The 20709-nt window shown below is 39.5% G+C and overlaps 1 protein-coding gene across 5 annotated transcripts in view; it reads left to right on the plus strand.

The window, feature by feature from the left end:
- PDE7B (phosphodiesterase 7B) overlaps positions 1-18078 on the plus strand; it is a 386530-nt gene extending 368452 nt beyond the window's left edge. For 4 of the 5 annotated variants that reach the window (XM_033102909.1, XM_033102908.1, XM_033102907.1 and 1 more), the window contains 5 exons: positions 811-902; positions 4152-4296; positions 6290-6386; positions 11559-11639; positions 15537-18078. In XM_033102909.1, coding sequence (XP_032958800.1) covers positions 811-902; positions 4152-4296; positions 6290-6386; positions 11559-11639; positions 15537-15778 — 657 coding nt within the window. In that variant the 3' untranslated portion in view covers positions 15779-18078. The remainder of the gene's footprint in view (positions 1-810; positions 903-4151; positions 4297-6289; positions 6387-11558; positions 11640-15536) is intronic. The other variant, XM_033102906.1, reaches the window with a different exon arrangement.
- The last annotated feature ends 2631 nt before the right edge of the window (positions 18079-20709 follow it).

The following is a 20709-nucleotide window of genomic DNA, read 5'->3' on the forward strand; positions in this document are numbered from 1 at the left end:
CTATGGATTGTAAGAAATGTTTTTTTTTTTTAATTTAAATAGTTAGCTAATGTTCCGACAAGCAGCATATTTAAGATAACAGTAAGGTCAAAGGAGAGACTGAACACAGAGGTTCCCACAAGGGAAAAAAATATCAAGATAATTAAACAAGGAAACAATTATAAATTCAAACTGAGACCTAATGGGCTAGGTGCCAATATACTAGTCACGAAGGTATTGACAGAGCTGCTTCCATGGCAGTGGTTCTCAAACCTTAATGTTTGTAAAAATTAGTCACCGCAAACTTACCAAAACTATTCACTGGGAATCAGGAGTCTGAATTTGTCACCAGCTACCCAGGTGGTTCAGACGCAGAAGGTTTCTTATCAGTGTTGAGAAACAATGGTCAATGCAGTAAATCAGAGCAGAGGTTGCCTCTGTTCAGTTAAGTAGTATAATCTTGGCTTATGTTATGCACATAGCCCCATGGTATCCATTACTATGTATCTGTACAATCTTCACTTTCTTCTCTACTGAGTGTTGCCTGACTAAGCTATTGAAAACAGGGGCCACGGCAGAAGGGAATGATGTTGGCGACTGGCCCTCATTCAACCCTGCACTGAGGGTCAGCAAGACCCTGCCGCTGTCCCACCTTCAATTATAGCCTTGAGAATAGGCTCCCAGGGTTGTTTTGTGCTTCTTTTCTGGTCTGCCTCTGTCAGCAGGTACACACTTGCCAGAGGGGAAATACTGGCCTCAGTAAAGCTGTGTGCAGTGTGATAGATCAGTATCTAGCTTCTCTCTCGTTTACAGCTTTAATTTTCTTTCTAGAATATGTCTGTGCTGGAGAATCACCACTGGCGATCTACAGTTGGCATGCTTCGAGAATCAAGGCTTCTTGCTCACTTGCCACAGGAAATGACGTAAGTGGGGAAAAGATGAAACATTCTGATGTCCTCACAGTAGAGATAAGCCGCTTTCTCTACAGCACGCTTAAGACCCCCCTGGGTTAATGGCAGGGCGTCAGCTTGCCGTTCTTCCTGCCTACACTCAGTATTGTCTATCAGAGGATATTCGGTGTCAGTTACTGCAACCCAGAAACCAGAATCTCTTATGAGCTTTGAAAGGGCCTTGAATCGTCTATGACCTAACATCAGGAAAAGGAGAATAAACAGCTCTCCACTTTCACACCCTTCAGCATCAATGCTCTGCTCTGCCAAATTCCTGGCTTTTATGTTAACAAAATTGTCCTCCTGTGTAGACCCAAATAATAAATATTTATCAAGAAGGAACACAGGAGTTCTCAAGCTAAATTTAAAACGAGTTCAGTAAAGTTTGTTTCGTAATTGCCAGTCTTGGCAAAAAAGTAGAAGTCAGACATTCTTTTCTAAACTGTCTTTTGTTAAAGTAACTGAATTGGCCGCAGCAATTTTTTCACCATTAATTTCACTGTCTCTTTTTTTTAAGCAGAAAGGGAAATACTAGTTTCCTAGTCCACTGTTAGCTTAGGTATTTAGTAAGAGTCCTACTAAATCCAAGTCCATTGTCTACATGGACCCTGTAGTGTCTTCAAAGGCCCACACGAAATCTGGTCTGTTTAATTAAATTGCACAGAACCTAAGGTAGCTAGGAGAGAAGTAACTAGATCTCTGTACCCTTCTTCTGAAGGGCTCATAGCTTTAAGGTCAGTGGCCAAGTGTTGTGTCTCCATAGAACAGGCAGTGTGCTCTGGGCTCACCAGTTGAGTCCCGGCCTTCTGATACTATCTCATGCTGTTTCCTAGCACCCAGAGGAATGTTGAGTTTGCAGGAGGAACTTCAGTTCTGATAACTCCCCCCCACCACCACCCTCAAACTAGATAAAACCAATCTTCATGCACGGAACAAAAGTTCATGCCTTTTACTAGAACAGTAAATTGCAAAGATTGAAAGAATTAAATGCAAAAAGACCTAAAAACTAGAGCGAGAAATCAAGTAATAAAGAGAAGAAAATAAGAGGTAAGGGGACGGGTCAGCTAAAGAAAAAAAGGAAAAAGGAAGGAAGGAGAGTGAGGAAAGAACAAAACAAAAGGAAAAAGGAGAGAAGAACCCGAGACCAGACTCGTCCCTGGAATACCTGCATTAATCTTGCTTGTTGTTCAATTAGTATTCATTTCCTAACATACTCCTACTCTCCCTATGGATTCCAAATAAAAGTACCGTATTTTATATGTCTTTGTGGAACATAGTGTTATAAACTGCTTTTGCTAGAAGAATAACTGTTATGCAACGATATATGTGAAAAGACTTCATAATGAAAGTCAGTATCATCATAATTATGATTATTCATTCTATCCTCATGAAAATTCTTTAAAATAATTTTTCTGATTTTAAAAGTAAAGCAGGTTAACTCTACAAACTGAAGAAAATTATTAGTTTAGCCAGAAATTTAAAAAATTATGGATTATGCTGTATTAAAAATTAAGACTTCCTTTCATCAAAAGACATCATAAAGAAAGGGGAAAGACAAGCCACAGAGTGGGGGAAGATATTCGTAACACATACCTGACAGAACCATTACTGAAAAATATTTTTAAAAAACTCTTAGAATCAATAAGCAAATTGGAGACAACCCAATGGAATAATAAGTAAAGATTAGAATAGAAACTTCACAAAAGAGGAAAAACAAATGGCCAATAAACACATGAAAATATGCTGAACCTCATTAGTAATCACAGACATTCATACTAAAATCATAATAAGTTGCCTGACATACTCCTCAGATTGACAAAAAAAAAAAAGTAAAGAGTAAGAATGTAAAACAATCAGAATTTCATTTATTACTGCTTGGAGTGTAACTTTATACAATTGTTTTGGAAATAAGTGGCCATATCTAAGAAACTGAAGATGAACATGCTCTGTGGTTCAGTAATTTTATTCCTGGATATAGACCCTAGCAAAACTTTTGCACTTATGTAACTGGAGGTATATATGGGTGTTTTACTGTGACATTTTTTTCTTAGTATCGAAAACTAGAAACAACTCAAGTGACCATCAAAAGTAGAATGGATAGATACATTGTAGTATATTATTACAATGCAATACAGTATAATAATGAAAATGAAGAACTACAGCTCACACATCAATATAGATGACTTTCAATCATATAATGTTAGCTAAAGAAGCAAGTCACAAACTAATATTTACCAAGTAACTTAAAGTTCAAAAGCAGTTAAAGTTAAACCATTTTATTTAGACATAAACATATAGGTGGTAAGATTTTTATAAATAGCAAGGAAATTATTAAAACAAAGAACAAGCGAGTAGTTACGTCAGGGGTTGGGGGAAAAGATATGTGATGGGAGATGTAATGGGGACCTTCTGGGGTACAGGCAGGCAATGTGCTTCGACTGGATAATGATTCCAAGGTGTTTACTTTATATGGACTCAGTAAACTGTGTATGTATGCGCTATGCACTCTACTTAAGTATATTTTATTTTTAGAGGTGACTTTTAGAAATAGTTACGGATCTTTCTTTACATTGGTTACTTTCTGTATGTGAAGTAAAGCTCCAGTTTGCTTTATTTCCCCAAACTATCCCATTTTCTCTATACCATTTGTTCACTAATATATTGTTTGCCCTCTGGTTTGTAATGAGGCCTTAATTAGCCACTATTCTTTTTTAAGTTCCAGTATCTCTTCCTGTCCTATCTATTTTTTCCATTGATGAACCTTTCCATCCCATAGTACCTATCCGTCACTATTGTTGTCTTCATATTAATACTATTATTATGCCCCCTTTTACCACCATGCAAATCTTAATACTTCACCTGGTTTGAACACTATAAAAGCACAACCGAAACGCCTGTGATTCTGCCAGGCATTTTGTGTCCACCTTAAAGCATGCATTTCTAGTTGGCTTTCAGTTTTTCCATCCATAGAAACCCTGGGAATGTATACACTACTACAACTTTGTTTACCTGAGATTTCAATTATTCTGTACAGTCGGTGGCATACCTCTGTCAGGGACAGAAGTGATGGGAGGTGAGAGAATCACTCTTGTGCTCTGTGTTATAAATAGTATCAAAGGCAGCAATGACATTACAAGCCACCTGATGATGACAGAATCTATCGCCCACCTCAGAAGGATTTGTTTTGTGTGTGTGTTTTCTCTCTCATTCTTGTGGATGCAGACAGGATATTGAACAGCAGCTGGGCTCCTTGATCTTGGCGACAGACATCAACAGGCAGAATGAATTTTTGACCAGATTGAAAGCTCACCTTCACAATAAAGATTTGAGACTGGAGGATGTACACGACAGGCACTTTATGCTTCAGGTAAACAACCACCAAAAAAAAAAAAAGTTTAAAAAAAAAGCCACTGTCCTTGCTGGGTAAAAACACTTAGGGGCATGATCAACAATTTGAGCACGTTTGAGAAGGAGTATCTCCCGTGGTATAAGTTAGAGCAGTGACCTACTTTATTAAAAGCTTGGAGACACGTGAAATTTTTAAGTGATTTCCAAGCAAGCAAGATCAGGGTTTCGTGTCAGTAAGTTGATAATATCTCATTGTTCCTTGTTTGATAAAGGCTTCACCACAAAGTAGTCCCCCTGGGCAGTTGCATACAGTAAGAATCACCCCCATGGTGTGCCTTGTAAAATCGACCACTGTGATATCTGTGGAATTTTAAAAGGCTGTTTCTATAACACAAAAGTACATTATGTTAACTATGGCACAAATGAAAAATTGAGACACGAGTAGCCTGCCTTTACCTAAAACCTATTTATTCAAATCCTGCTTTACTTCCTTTTACTACCTAAACTCGTCTTTTCATGTGAGGCTCAAACATGTTTGCCTAGTCTTACCACTTTTAGGCACTAATGTATAAATTATATTAACTGAATGAATTGATTCATATTAAGTCCCACCCATTGTGCTTCATTCTGTGGCAAGAAGCCACTTATGACATGAGAATGAGAGGAGAAGCATACCCCACAAGTAGAACTCTGGCTTGGTATCCAAACCAGGGCTTTTTTTTTTTTGATCTACCATTTTCTCCTGTCTTCCTACTTTCCTTTCGGCAAAAAAGACTGAGTGGATGGATCTTGGACTCATCTAAATAAACCAATTTTAACCAGGGAGATGGAGCTGCACGCTGCAGACTGAACTGTACAGTCTTTTTTGCTCCATGTCTTCATGCTGCCCTCTAGCTGTCCAAAGTGCTCCATCTTTTCCAGGAAACACTCTCCCCCCAGCTGTAGCACTGTATCTCCCTCCTTCTTTCTTCCCACATGAGGCTTCTAGTCCCAGAGTACTCGAAGATCAACCAGGTGTCTGATTTTAGCGACTCAAGCCAAGTCATGAGTAGCTGAAAGATTTGGCCTGAACATTTATTTGCATTTCAAAAGGAAAGCTTGCTAATACAAATGAAGCCCTAAAGGCCAGAACCTGGAGGGGACTTCTGCCCCCTACCAACTCCAACATGTATTGGCACCCTCCACCTCCCACCCCCAATAACAGGAAATGAAGAAACAACCAAATTTGCAACTTAATATTATCCAGGCTCTCCCAGCCCCCAGCCCTGCTAGCAGCCGTGATCTCAAGGGACTGGGTCCAAACACATACACATTGCTGGTGTGCATGGCACATCACAGGCGCCCAGCTGGGCAGCAGTCTTTCTGTAGGTGATGGTTAAGGGGGAGAAACTACTTCTCTGGGAATTCAAGGTAACCCTGCTAAGGTCAATATCACTGACAAAGCTGGCATCCCAGAACAGGCCAGGGTGAGGCAAGCCAAGAGACCTTGACGTAGCTCTGCAAACAGAGCACTCCTAGATTTGATATGACTTGGCTCCCTGGCTGGCAGTCTGAGTGTGCTTACCCACACACAGACACAGGCATGTAAATGCAAACACACATAATTTAAGTGATGTATGGAGTCCGTCAGTTTGGCCACTGTGAGAGTGAGGTCCAAATGATCTTACTTGAGCCTGATTGGGGGGTCCTTGCAGCCTACCTGCTCATGAGGGAGCCAGACTGAGGCTTTCTTTGGCCCGCCCACCCCAAGTCTCCTCAGAAAGCTCCGTGTGTCCTTGGCTGGTGGTTCTTCGCTCCTCTCATTGCTATAAAGTCAGAGTTCTGAATGAAGTTCTGTAGTGGTGACGAAGTGCTATTCCCTGAAGAGACACGTCAGGGAGGCCCTATGTGAATATGGGCCTGGTACCATGAGGCACGCTGGCTAGAGGGTCGGACAGCCCCTTGGGCTTGGGGTGCATTTGCTGCTGAAGGATCACCCGCTGACAATCTCTCCCTGCCCTGTCATTTCTCAGATTGCCTTGAAGTGTGCTGACATTTGCAATCCTTGCAGAATCTGGGAGATGAGCAAGCAGTGGAGTGAAAGGGTCTGTGAAGAGTTCTACCGGCAAGGTTAGTAGTGACCCGACAGCTGCCTTTTCACTGGCCCTCCTCCTTGTAGACATTTCTCCTAATAAAACGGGAAATAGCTAATCTATCATGACATTTGTTCTTTCATCAACTCTTATTATCCTAACCTTTCTCTTTAACTCTCTTGCAAACTATCCATCCCTTTTTTGGAAATAATTTAGAAATAAAAAACATTGACTTTCTAGGGAAACAGGTAGTAATGGGGTGCAATAAAAGTGAGTGAAAACGGGATATATATATATATACACACACACACACACACACACACACACATATACACACACACACACTTTTTTTTTAATGGCTTTCCTCTGTGGATATAAAAATGTGAGAGACGGTTTGATTTTTACTCTGACCTTCATTTTAATGAGCTGAGTGCAGCCTAAAGGCTAAATGCTGTTCGAGGTCAATGTTTTCCACTCTGACAGGACTTAACTCCTTTTGTATTCATTCCTTCCCCTCACTTTCTTAAATAAGGCTAATGAAATAGAGCCCAGCTGACAGAGAATTGAGTTCCTCCTCTCAAACAGATACAGTGAAAAGACAAATGGCCCCAAGTTAGGGTATAATTTATAAGGGATTAATCTCATTCGGAAAAAAAGACAATGAATTAGAGCAGGATCTTGACGTTGGGTGGGATATCGGCCTTCAAACAAAGCCTCGTTTCTTCAGGCCTGGTTTCAGTGCTCAGGATGTTTGTTCGGGCACAACAGTGTCCTGATCTTAGTGACAGGATCAGGTTTGAGAGGCTGAGAATGAATAAAGCCTGAAGTGTCCCACATACCAGCAAGTAGCAACAGTGAGCCTTTTGGAGAAGCCTCCATCGAAAGACGTGTCAGTGACATTGTGATGGTCCCAAAGACAGAAGACAAAGCAGAATGGATTGGGTTCATGTGGGGACAGAAGGCTCTGCTCCCCATCTCTTGTGCTCAGAGGAAGAGTGCTCACGTAGCTCCGACAGCTCTGCGTAATTTCACTTCAATTGAGTGTGAGTGGTTAGAAGGCAGAAGATCAATTCTAGTCACCTATGATATAAAATCTCCACTGAGAGAAAAAAGAACAAAGGAACATTGGATGGAATTGGAGCGTGGAGGTTTTAGATGAGATAAGATAAATACTTGATTTACTGTGTGGTACAGAAAATATTGAAATAGCACAGTGAGAGAGGAGCTAGTCATTTCCAGAATAGCTAATTCATCCTTGGAAATCAAACAATGGGGCAGAGAAAAGACTCTGTTCTGTCCCTCTTGGTTTTGACCCAGTCCTGTGCTCCTGTTGGCACTGATTGTAGTTTAACCCTTTCATTTGCTTATCTTGTAATTAAATTTGGATTATGAGCCACTCAGGGACCATGTCACTTGGGCAGATAGTAAGGTCCACAAAGTTGGTGAATCAAAGTTGTTAACTAAATGGAGTAAATGGAATCAACCAAGAAAAATATGTAAGCTCTCTCTGCAAAACCAGGTTGTTGTCTTCGTAATATATGTATGTGCAGCATTGTAAAATGGAATAACCTAGAACATTTGTAACTCTGATCACTAAAGGTAAGCTTCCATGCACTTTGTTCTTGGATGTCTCCTGGCAGAGAAAGAAGAATAGAGAGGTAATGTTGGGTCCTTGTTATTTAATAACATTATGGTCTACCAGAAGTTCAGCCTATTTAAGAAGAGAAGACCAGACTCTCTGGCCATCCAAACTGTCTGTCCTCCATACTGAATTAACATTTTTTAAATTCTTTAATCACAGTTTGTATCATTTTGATTAATCGTATTCCGGCTTTCAGTTTAGGATATGTGCTTCCACAAACTGCTATCCGTCCTCACCAAAGTATTTTTAATAATTCGTGATGTTGAGCAAAGGAAAACCTGTCAACTCAAGGTTGAGGACAGAGGGGAAAAGGAAGATGACATCCTGTGAATTAGGAAAACTGTTAAATTCTAAGAACAGAGATTAGGATTCTACATATCATCCAGCCACCTCCTCTCAATGCCTTAAAGAAGTAGAATCTCTGTCCTGTTGTAACTATAGATTGGTATCTTTACAATCAACCAAGATTCCCAGAAGCTTTTATTGATCATCTGCTACCAGCATTGTCTAATGCTCAGTAAAACGGATTTTTCCCTATATACCAAGCCCCATTGGGGATGTCACAAAGAAATATAGTTAATGTTTCATAACCTCAAAATACTACGCAGTAAAGTTCCTGGAGGAGAGAAACTATGCAGTTTTCCTCTTTGCATTCTCTACCTTGATTAACAAAGTGTCAGAAACATATAGTGCTTTGCAAATATATATTCAATAAGTAAATGAATAAGTGATCTCATTGGAAGTCTTCTAATGGCAGAGATCACAGGAGATCTAGTCCTAAGGAAGGTAGAATCTGAGCAGGGTATTGAAGGATGCGTAGTGTACTGTATTTTCCAATAGGATAGCCACAAGGCACTATGGCTAGTTAAATGTAAATTAAAATGACATAATATTAAACATTTAGTTCCTCAGTTTTATTAGTCATATTTCAAGAGGCTACTATAGTGGGCAGTGCAGGGAACATCATGGCAGAAAATCCAACTGGACAACACTGGTCTACATAAAAAGGAGTAGAAATGGACAAAAGCACTGAGGTGGGACCATACCCTTGCCTCAGAGACCAAGTTGGTCCATAGAAGGTGAAAGTAAGAGGATTTGTGGAGGCCCCTGTACACCAGGTTAAAGTAGAGAACATGGCAATGGGAGTCATCTTAGAATGTGTAATCAGGGCAAAATATATAACTGAAGGAGAAGAAATATTGAGGGAAGGAAACTAGCTCAGAATAAAAAACTAAGCATAATTTATTAAGAAACCAGACTAGAGTCAGGCAGAGGGAAAGTAGGAAGAAAAAGATGTTCCAAGAGAGGAATAAACAAGATTTGATGCCTCAATATGGAAGATGAAGGAAAGAGGGAAACCAAAGATAGTTCTTCGAAAGTGTCAAGATTGACTGAAAAGACACTATGAACAGAAACATGGAGATTAGGAATAGAGTTGGCTTTCAAAGAATTCATTTTAATATTAAATGGTGTCATGCCCTGCCCTCAGAAGGCTATCATCACCTCGCTTACCTGAACTCCTCAGGGTAAGCCCGAGTTATTTCCTCACATCATTCTTGAGAATCACCAGGGCCTAAGAGACCATGGGAGGCATGGCTACCCTCTTAGAGAAAATGATGGAAATGGGATATCGCTGAGGTTCTAGCTCAGTAGTTATGTGCAGACACTCTGGAGCCAAACTTCCTAGGTTGGAATCTAGGCTCCCCTCTTTACTAACAGTGTGACCTTGGGTCAACATGCTTCCTTTCCCTTCATCTCAATTTCCTTATCTGTAAAATGAGGATTATAACGAGGTTGTTATGAGGATTGAATTAACTAACGTAGGTAAAATGCTTAGGACAGTGCCTGGCACACAGTAAGCACATTGTAAATGTTAAATTTTTATCTCCTCTCGTTTAGAGGAGTACATTCGTAACTGTGAGCCAGCTAATGTTTCTGAGGATCAGCTTATCTACTGTTTAACCAGATTGTTTTTCCCAGTGCAAAAATTACCCAATAAAGTGTTTGGATAAAGCTTTATATTATACATTTCTCCTTTGGTCTTCTAGCTGACAAAGGCATTAAAAAGAAATATCATTCTGACCTTTATACTTTTCTTCTCCTTCAGTTACATTAGGTAAAATGCTAAGGAGTCAGAATGAAAGCTATCAGACGCTTATTTCTGATTAATTTTGTAGCTGCAGACTGAGGTGCTCTTCAAATGAGATCTTCTAGTCCCTCTCCCCCATTTCCTACCTACTAATTATTCCTGGTTGTTCAGGTGAAACAAGACTCAGGTCAGGAAGAGTGAAAAGAGGAGGAGAAGCATAAAATCAGTTTTATTAACTTGTGACTTAAAGCCAGAACTTCCATTTTATGGTAGGAAACTGTCCATTAGTTGTACTCTTGTTTTTATAAAGCTAAAATAAATGAATGGGACTATATCAAACTTAAAAGCTTTTGCACAGTAAAAGAAACCATCGACAAAATAAAGAGGCAACCACTAAAATGGGAGATTTTTGCAAACAGTGCCTCCGATAAGGAGCTAATATCCGAAATATACAAGGAAATCATACAACTCAACAACAAAAAAACAAACAACCCAATTGAAAAACGGGCAGAAGACCTGAAGAGACATTTCTCCAGAGGACATACATATGGCAAATAGACATACGAAAATCATCAGAGAAAAGCAAATAAAAACCACAATGAGATATCACCTCACCCCTGTCAGAATGGCTGTCATCAACAAGACAAATAGTAACAAGTGTTGGAGAGGCTGTGGAGAAAAAGAAACCCTCATACACTGTTGGTAGGAATGCAGATTGGTGCAGCCGCTATGGAAGGCAGTGTGGAGATTCCTCAAAAAATTACGAATAGAATTACCATATGACCCAGCAATCCTTCTCCTGGGAATCCACCCAAAAAATCTGAAAACATTTATCCATAAAGACAAGTGTGCTCCAATGTTCATTGCAGCTTTATTTACGGTGGCCAAGACATGGAAACAACCAAAATATCCTTCAATAGATGAATGGATAAAGAAGTTGTGGTATATATACACAATGAAATACTATTCGGTGGTAAGAAAAGACAAAATAGGACAATTTGTGACAACATGGATGGATCTTGAGATTATAATGCTAAGCGAAATAAGTCAGACAAAAAGTAGAGAACCATATGATTTCACTGATATGTGGTATATAAACCAAAAACAACAAAAGAACAAGACAAGCAAATGAGAAACAAAAACTCATAGACACAGACAATAGTTTAGTGGTTACCAGAGGGTAAGGGGGGTGGAGGGTGGGAGATGAGGGTAAGGGGGATCATATATATGGTGATGGAAAGAGAGCTGACTCTGGGTGGTGAACACACAATGGGATTTATAGAGGATGTAATACAGAATTGTATACCTGAAATTTATGTAACTTTACTAACAATTGTCACCCCAATAAACTTTAAAAAAAAAAAAGGCAGGGAACCGTAATTTCCAGAATAACTTCTTCCAAGTGGATCAGTAAAACTGTCAACACTCGTTTTTATAAGTTCTAGATTGCCAATGTGTTTCTTCTTCTTTCTTCTTAGGTGATCTTGAACAGAAATTTGAACTGGAAATCAGTCCTCTTTGTAATCAACAGAAAGATTCAATCCCTAGTATACAAATTGGTGAGTTGAATTCAATTTTAATTTTAAAGGAATTCTTTTGGCACCTCTGCCAAGAATCACAAAGAAGATCTACACATAGCTTGTGAAAAATCCAAAATGGTTGAGTCCAAATAAACACTCTCATCATGAGTGTAATCTACCAGGTAATTTACAATTGAAAAGTTAACGAAAAATAGGGTAAAGGCTTTGTTATAGGCTCTTAATTAACCTGTATTAACTTGGTAGTTCAGAATCAAATCAAAACCAAGTAGAATAGAAGGAAAGTAATAAGAATCTACTCTTTGCTGCTGAAGAGGGGATTAGCTCCCACTCTCTCTTTAGGACTTAAAGGGAGGAAATTGGCCTTTAGGACCCTTCCAATTTGAGTCACTACCCTTTATCCCCAACACACAATCCCAAGGGTTCAGACTCTAGGCCCATGCCCTATAAACCACACTATACCGTCTGTTCTGGAGTCCCATGCTTCTCTACTCCCCTTCAAAACTTGATTTCAGTCTCGTTCTCTTAGGACTACACTCTCATGTGTCAATTGCAGTAAACTGTTAAACTCTGATGTTAATACATCTAAGATAATTATTATTTAATAATTAAGTTATGCATAGATCACTAAGCAAATCAAGCTGTGGAAATTTTAAGCATCTTAGTAGGGGAAATATTTTTGACCCAGTAAGAATTTCTATCACTCCTTAAAACACTCTACCAATTCCATCCACATTTAACACAAGTCTTTCTTTTCCTTGCAGTTCCCTCTATATAAAACCAAACTCAGAACTTTAACTCTTTTACTTATAAGCTATGACCTTGACATGTACCCGGTCATGTGCTTCACTAGTTCCCACAGAGCTCAAACAGCTTAATGCAGTCACAGTGCCTCAGACCTCTGCAAGGCTCAGAGCTCAATGCCTTGACATTGGAAGGGAAGGGAGCAGCCAAAACGATAAGCTGAAAATTAAGAAAACCGGAATAAGTTAGAATGGTGTGCTCACAATCACTGTGGGTCACATCTAATCCACAGTCCCACAAAAGAATCATAAAGTCATCCTAAGGAGATAGGGACAAAATTAATCTAGTTACAAAGATTCAAATGGAATACACAGACATTAAAATAGGTATGTTGGAATTCTAAGATTATTGGTTGTCCTCATTTTTCCAAATTGCTCTTAATATCGTGCTGTTGTTTTTACAATTAAATGGACTACCCCACCCAAAAAAGGCAAAGGGGGAGTGTGTTATAAAAAAAACAGCACCCAGAAAGAATCCAGGGCAGATGAAGCTACAGAATTGCTGGGGAACGGGGAGGGGGAGGAACATCAACAGAAATGCTGCCAAGCCTCCCTGTTCAGCTCCCTCCTGTCAGGCTGCTTTGGTAGCGGAGGTTCTGCAGGTGTGATATAAAAGGAATAGGTCCTAACCCATTTCCTAATCCTGGTACCCAAATTTGTTAAGCTCTGGCTAGACAGAAATTTGTCAGGCACCTGTTAAAGACGTTTTGAACTGCCAAAGAAAAACATGCACATTGGTAAGCCCACAACCTGGGTTTGCAAGACAGACCTGCTTTCAGAGAGTCTACCCTGTTGTCATGAGAACACACATATTTTGTCAGATCGTATGTCCTGATTTTCAGCTCAGGAAAATGTGGTTACCATAGATACCTGTTTTTAAAATGGGATGGGGACTGAATGACTAGAAAAATCCCATGGATGCTACACCAGTACACCAACAATAAAGGGAAAGAGAAGGAGATTATGGAACATCCCTTAGTACATAAATCTTTCTCTGCCACTGTTACACATCTCCCAGGTATGTAGGTTCAGGGTTGGGAGGTGTGGTGTGTGGGGCTAAATCAGGCCAACCTAGAAAAATCCAAACAGATAAACAGTCTAATGGGAGCTGCAGGCTTCACCCTTCCAGACAAAGATTTTTCTAGTGGGTCCTAAGTAATGCAGCAATTTCCTCTGCCCTGATTCCCCTGGGACTGAACAGGTCCCCTCTCTTTTTTTCCTGTCCCAATCCACAATGAGAATTTGCTGAGGGCCATCTCAGGTATAGATCTGATTTTCTGTTTAAGTAATTCATACTTACCCAAGTGGAACTGGGACTTCATATCTCCTCCCACCCGACATCATCCTACCCCAACTCCTCCCCTCTTTCCATCAAATTCTGCATTTTAAAAAGAAGGTGTTAAATTGAATAAATCTGTAGTTGGTGAAATCTACAGAAAGGTGAAGAGCAAGAGGCTTTCTTTCGTTCCTTGTTTATGCTGAGGCTACTGTCTCTCCCTTCCCCCACCCTTACCCTTCCAGGAAGACAATATCCTGGTAAAGTCAGTCCGGGCTGGCCCAACTCACTGTGCAGGGATGAAACAAGTTCCCAAATCTGATCATGCAGAAGCCTTTCTTCATTTGAAAAATGGCCTCGTGGTATCTAGTCAGACTTTAAAATGGCTTTCCTATCTACTACTATAAGAGGTCTTTCTATATGACAAGTAGAAATATAGAGGTGTAATTCCAGAGCAATTTCAGGAAGAAAATTAGTTGGTTTCTTAGTATTGGATTTTAAAATGTTGGGTTTGTAACTTTTTTTATATTTAAGGTAATCTTGATAAATATTCACACCTTAAAAGTTAGAATAACATAGTTTTGCAAACTATTGTTTTAGATATCTAATACCTCATTGCTCTTGAGGTAAAAGATATTAAAAATTAGATACAGAGATTGTGAAGGAGGTGAAGAAAATTCAAGAATGAAATCCTTACTTGATGACTCCCTACATCAACTTATTAAAATACGTTAAGTCACTGGTTTAACTTTCCTCCTCAGGTTCGGGTTATCTAAAATAATCTCATAATATTTAAATTATATATCACAAGATAATGCAGAAATGCACAACAACATTTGCATTGCTTCATCCTTTCGCCATCTCTATAGCATCGTCAAAGGCCAAGTATCTGCCATTTGTCAAATAAAACGATAATCAAATCAAGCCTATAATTCACATACCTGTACACATACGGACTAGTTGGTGGAAGATTTTGTTATGCTGAAATACACTTGCCTTTCCTCCCACACCTGCTTTTCGAGGAAATACAGTAAAACTTAAGTATGTCCATGTTTATGATAATTCCAGTAATTCCAGTCTAGATTGAAAATTATCTTTGCTTTACTAATCATGTTCAATATGAAACGCACATTAGCAGTGAAACATGATTAGAAAGCAACAAGTCCAAAATAATTAAGAGAACAGACATGCAAACAAAGAAGTCTAACATCAAACAGTCTTAACCTAGTCATTAAAACACGACTTGTATGCATGTCAAAATCTGTATTGAAGATGAACTTTTATTTACCTACACTTAGTTGTTTAATATAATTGAAAGTAAGGCAAAATTAGGAAACACCAATCCTGAAAAAAATATCCTAGAGGCTAAACGTATGAATTCTTCAGGTGGTCTAAACCAATGATGTGCCCCTTCCTGATATAATGTTCCCTTTGCTGCCTCCTCTTTATTTCTAGCACAGACTTTCTTTTAGTCTATTTCTTTATATGTCTTTCTCCCTCTACAAATAATAATACTCACTATTTATTGAGTGTTTAGTATGTGCCAGGAGCTTTCTAAGCATTTTACATGTGTTGAGTCATTTCATTGTCATCACAACCCTATTGGTTTGGTACCCTTCTTAGTTCCTTTATACAAATGAGGAAACTGAGGCACAGAGAAGTTAAATGCCAAGCCCAAGGTGACATAACTTATGCCCCTCCGCTGAGGGTAGGGACCACATCTTGTTTGCCTCCATATCCCTGGGCCGAGTACACAGTGGGCCCCAGTCGTGTTTGTGAGGGAGGAAGAAGTGTGTTTTCCTGCCCTTATGATGATGGGTTTCACCTTGCCTGTTTTAGGTTTCATGACCTACATTGTGGAGCCCCTCTTCCGGGAATGGGCCCGTTTCACTGGAAACAGCGCCCTGTCTGAGAACATGCTAAGTCATCTTGCACACAACAAAGCCCAGTGGAAGAGCCTGTTGCCCAAACAGCACAGAAGCAGCAGTGGTGGCAGCAGCGGTGGCGGCGGCGGCCCAGACCACACAGACCACGGGACTGAGAACGAGGAGCAGACTGGGACTGAAAGCGTCGCCCCATAGAGCCAGCCAGGACTGCCCCCTGCTCTGCACACTGAGAGAAGGAGAACTTGAGTAGAGGCCTCCTAAAAGGGTAGAAGCTCTGAGAAGTCCTTGCTGATAAACCCAGCCACTGTCTGGATTTCATCCTGGGGTTGTTTGGAATGCCACCCTCCTACTACTTACCTGCCTCCCCTCCTTTTTCCAAGTGTACAGAAGCCATTCGTCACCTCAGCATTAACTGCCGAAATGAGCAACTCCATTCAGTAACCGGGGAGCCGATTCCAGGGGCAGGCCTGCCTGCCCTTCAAGGAGAAGACGGAGGTGTAAGAAAGAGGTGCTTGTGCCATGTCCCCCAGGGCCCCTGGGTCACATTGTGACAGGCAGCTGTTCCAACGCCCAGAGCATTTTAGCATATGCCATCTGACTGCTGATCTGCATGACAAAAACACCAGCATATTTGCAACTCCAAGGATATTGGTCTTAAGTGCAAGAGCACAAATGAGAACGTGAGAGGAAGTACCTTCTATTTTAATAATAATTATTACAAAATAATAATAAATCTTTTTAACTTTTATATTTTATGCACTAGACAATGGATCTAAAACTTTGGACTAAGATTACTCAGTGTACCCAAACTTGAACAGGGGGTTCATTGTTTTGTTACTGACTTTATGCCACTTTAGGTAAGAGGTTTGGCATCTTCGCAATTTAAGAAACTACATTTCCTATCCGATCCGAGGGGAAGGTGCTGTACAGTTCATTCCTTTCTTTGCACCATTAGCCAATCTGTCTTTTATCAATAACTCATTTTCAGTGACATGTTTATATTCACACCTGTACATTTTCTGTAAATACCAAGCGCTACTGATTCCCATGCCAAAATACATGAGTATTATGGGATTGCTACCTGTATAAACAATGGCACTGTGAACAGAATAATGTTAGTTTTAATACAAGAGGATGCATTTGTAAATATGGTATAGAGTTTATTAATATACTATTGTTTGCAGATAAAGGCCTTAACTTTAAACATCTGTCATCTTCCGAAAGCTGCCCAACTTAAATCCTCACAGATGTTCTTCTGAACTGCCTTCCCATGTCCATCTTTATGCTTTCCAGCTAAAGTCACAAACCAAAACTGCATAAAGTCTTTGAGGAAATATTTTGGAAACTTCACATGCATTCCACTTGAGACCATAGTGTTTCATCTATGGCACCAAGCATCGTTTCCTCTAATTAATGAGACCCTTCAGCAAACCTGAAGTCACCTTTCAATGCAGAGATGTTGCACATTCTGTTTCCACAAGCCCGCTGATAAGCTTGTGTTTATGTGACTCTTGTCATGGAACGTGGCGGTGTGTCAACCGCGCAGGAGACATAGCAGGGCTCACAAACCTTCTCTGACCCTGTCATCTAACCGTCAGGGAATTCCCTGCTCCCCTACCACACTTTCGTCTATTATGGCTACAGTACCAAAGCACCTTTGGGTTATGGTTGGCGTGCATTTCTTTGGTGTTAATAGTAACTGGATTTTTCTTGTTCCTTAATTTCTTGTGAACAACTATCCAACTGTTTAGCTGAAGTTAACATGATTTAAGTAAAGAAAATATTTCAGTTTTCTGACAGAATTGACCTTCCTGGCAGGTCATTGTGCTTACTTATGGCTCCAGCTAGCACAGTCACCTTGGAATTTTGTTGCCATTTTTTCTGCACACACTTGGCCGTAAAATCAATTTATTACAGCATTCTTCTCTAGTTGGCTAAACTTTGTGCATTGAACCTTTCCTTTAGAAGTTCTAGCATAACTAATGTTAGATGAAAATTGGTGATGCCCCTTTATGTTTTACCTTAAGCAATGTGGTAGTGAAAGAATGACAGTACGATCATTTCTGCCACTATCAAGCTGTTTCACAAGCTGATAGAATGACAGCTAACTCTCATTTCCTAAGTGCAACTGTTGTTTTTTTTTCCTCCTAACAAACAAATGAAATGTTAGAAGCTTGACTGGATTGTAACAAGTTCCTGTAGAGAGACTGAGGCTTGCAGAGTTAAGGTTTAGGGGTAATTTTGTAAAGTTGGTCATATTTTCATTAAAGTCAGAGAGATTTTCAGATGGTACTAAAGAAAGTGTGAAAACCTCATGAAATGGGTGGATGATAAGTTGAAATTGTTGGTAGGGGTAAGGAGGGAAGTTGTGAAAACTAAACACTAACTTTATTTTTCTGTAATAACTATGGATTGACATGATTCTTTATTGCTTTAATACTATGACGTTCTCAGCTTGGTAAGGCCCCAAAAGAGAATATGTTGAATGTATTCCTGCTTCACTTATTTTGGTTTGGTGATGCAGAGACGGCTTTTGAGTAGTATGTTTTTAAAGTACATGAAATCAAATCAAGGAAAGCAATTACTGGGGACAATAGAGTAGAAATAAGAAAGAAAATGCAGTTTTTAGCTATTCCTTGATTTCAGGACATGGACTTTGTTTAAATTATATTTATATCGTAACTTAAATAAATAACAGTGGGGGCATTTTTAGGAGTTCCAAGTTTATAGGGTAAAAGTGTTTATGTTACAATTAGGTCTTGAAGAACAGCTCACAGAGAAAACTATCAAATATCCAATAGTTAAGCCTATGAAGCAGCTACTAGTACAATAAAAATCTGAAGTAAAATGAGATGTGATGCATAAACTAGATGCATTTTTGTCCTCCTTTCAACTGTCTGGAGATTTCTTGAGTTCCTCATTTTTTGGCAAAAAAAAAAAAAAAAGAGCGGGCGAGAGAGAGAGAGAATGTGAAAACTTTTTTTTCTCTCCTACTAGTGACTCTCTTGCAATATTTCAATAGAAGGAGACCAGTTACTAGTTAAGAAACAGCTGGTGGATCACCCATGGACTTTATCTTCACATTCTTCTTCTCCTAGTCCATGGACCATCAATAGCTGACTTAATAAGTTTAATTCTTTCATTGCTTGAGAAGAAAGGGATCAAAGGGCTATTTTAGTAAGCAAAGGTAAAGTTAAAATCAAATTAAGAAAGACTATATATCACTGCCAGGTCTTATAGGTAAAGCCTGCTTTTTCCTTCTAACAGCATCCGTGAATAGTCAGAACCTTGTTAATGAAATCCTGACCTACCCATAATTCCCTGCTAGGCTGAGTAAAACTCCAGCTGTTTCTACCTGCTTAAGGCTTCCCACAAAGGGATTTGGAGCGTGTCCTGCAACACTGTCTTCAGATAGCACTTCCTACAAAACAGAGACTTGTTTTGTAACCTTTTCTCATGTAGAATCAGATCTGCTCACTGATTTGAAAATGGGTTATGAGCTTGTATCTCACTGTATTTCTTATGCTTTGTTCTTTTAAGCAAACCCTTAAAATTGTGTTGTTTTGTGTACACGTGTGAGGTTTGGAAAACAAAAACAAAAACACCTTGTGAGTTTTTGCTCAAAACGTGGCCTAAATATCCATTGGCATGTCTTAGATAAACAATTAAAATAAAGATAATTTCTTAAAAATATAACAATATGAAAATATCCTGATTCTCACCAGGTAACACGTTGCCAGCTATCCAATCAGATTCAACACAAAGGACCCCCTGCTCAGGGAAGGAAACTTTCAAGAAAAAGAGCACAGATGCAGACATGGTGGTCCACGTGACTCGTTCCACTAGGGGCTGCAGAAATAACCCTGTCCATTAAGGCATCACTTACCAGTTAGTGCCAAGTGAGGGAAACAGGGCCACCATTCATCTCTACCTTTTCCGAGTCCTGATAATTATTCTGATTCACATTTATCAAACTCATATATGAAAGAGAATGAGGTACAATGTTTTATGTTGTGAAAACATAGCATTATGTGTTCAAAATATGGTCTTGCACATCACCAAGCCATCAAGAACGATGGAACAGTTCAGACAGGACAACGGGGTGTCCTAAATGTATCTGGAAATAGAAGAGAAAAACAAACACCACACTTGTTTCCCAGAAACACTTTTGTATCTTTACATATTCTCCCCATATCCACTCTATTAAGATCTGTATTCAGAATCTCATTGATTTCTTAATGCCTCCTATGTCGGAAGGCAAAGCTCTTTTTCCTTTGTGCACATTCTATATCATAAAATCAAAATCAAAAGTGAGACTCCAGTGGTATTCCAGGAAATGGTCAGACATGGCTTTCAAATGTATCTTGGAACTTAGCCGACACCTTGTCAAACAGCCCACACATATTGACTGAATATCTATGAGCCAGAGGTTGTGCTGGATACTTGGGAAATAAGATCCAGCCCCTCCAGAAGCATTCAGACTTGTGTCAGAGACTGGCATTACCAGTGAATACTTCCTAGAAAATTCCTGAGAACATCTACATGGGCTCTACTGCATCTAAAGCTCTCCTCCAGGGTACAGCATAATAGAACGCAGACAAACTTTGGAGACTAAAATGGGTCCCAATCTTGATTCTGTCACTAACCGATTCTGTGACCTCAAGGAAGTTACTGAACATCTATAACATTATTTCCAGACAATGATATCTTTACCATATTGTTGTACAAACTAAAAGAGATTGCGTACAAAAAGCACCAAGCACTTTGGTACATGGTAGGTTTTCAAGAGATGCAAGTTCTCTCTTAAATTACAAGAAGCTTGGCAAATAGTTATCCACACGTGGGTGAGAATGTGGAGACTATATGGGGAGGAATGTAGTAAAGAAATGCTGGTGATTTTACATTAGGAAATCAAATTCATGTTTACTCATTTTTTTTAAACAGATTAGTTTGTGCACTTACTTATTTGCAAGGTTAAGTATTAGGTTGGTGCAAAAGTAATTGCAGTTTTTGCAGTTATTTTTAACCTTTTAAACCGCAACTACTTCTGCATCAACCTAATAAAAGGACTAGCCCTTCCATTTGTTGCTCAACTGGAAGCTCTGCCTCAGCTACAGCCTACTTTT

This window comes from Rhinolophus ferrumequinum, chromosome 3 (assembly GCF_004115265.2).
Source record: "Rhinolophus ferrumequinum isolate MPI-CBG mRhiFer1 chromosome 3, mRhiFer1_v1.p, whole genome shotgun sequence".
Taxonomy (NCBI): Eukaryota; Metazoa; Chordata; class Mammalia; order Chiroptera; family Rhinolophidae; genus Rhinolophus; species Rhinolophus ferrumequinum.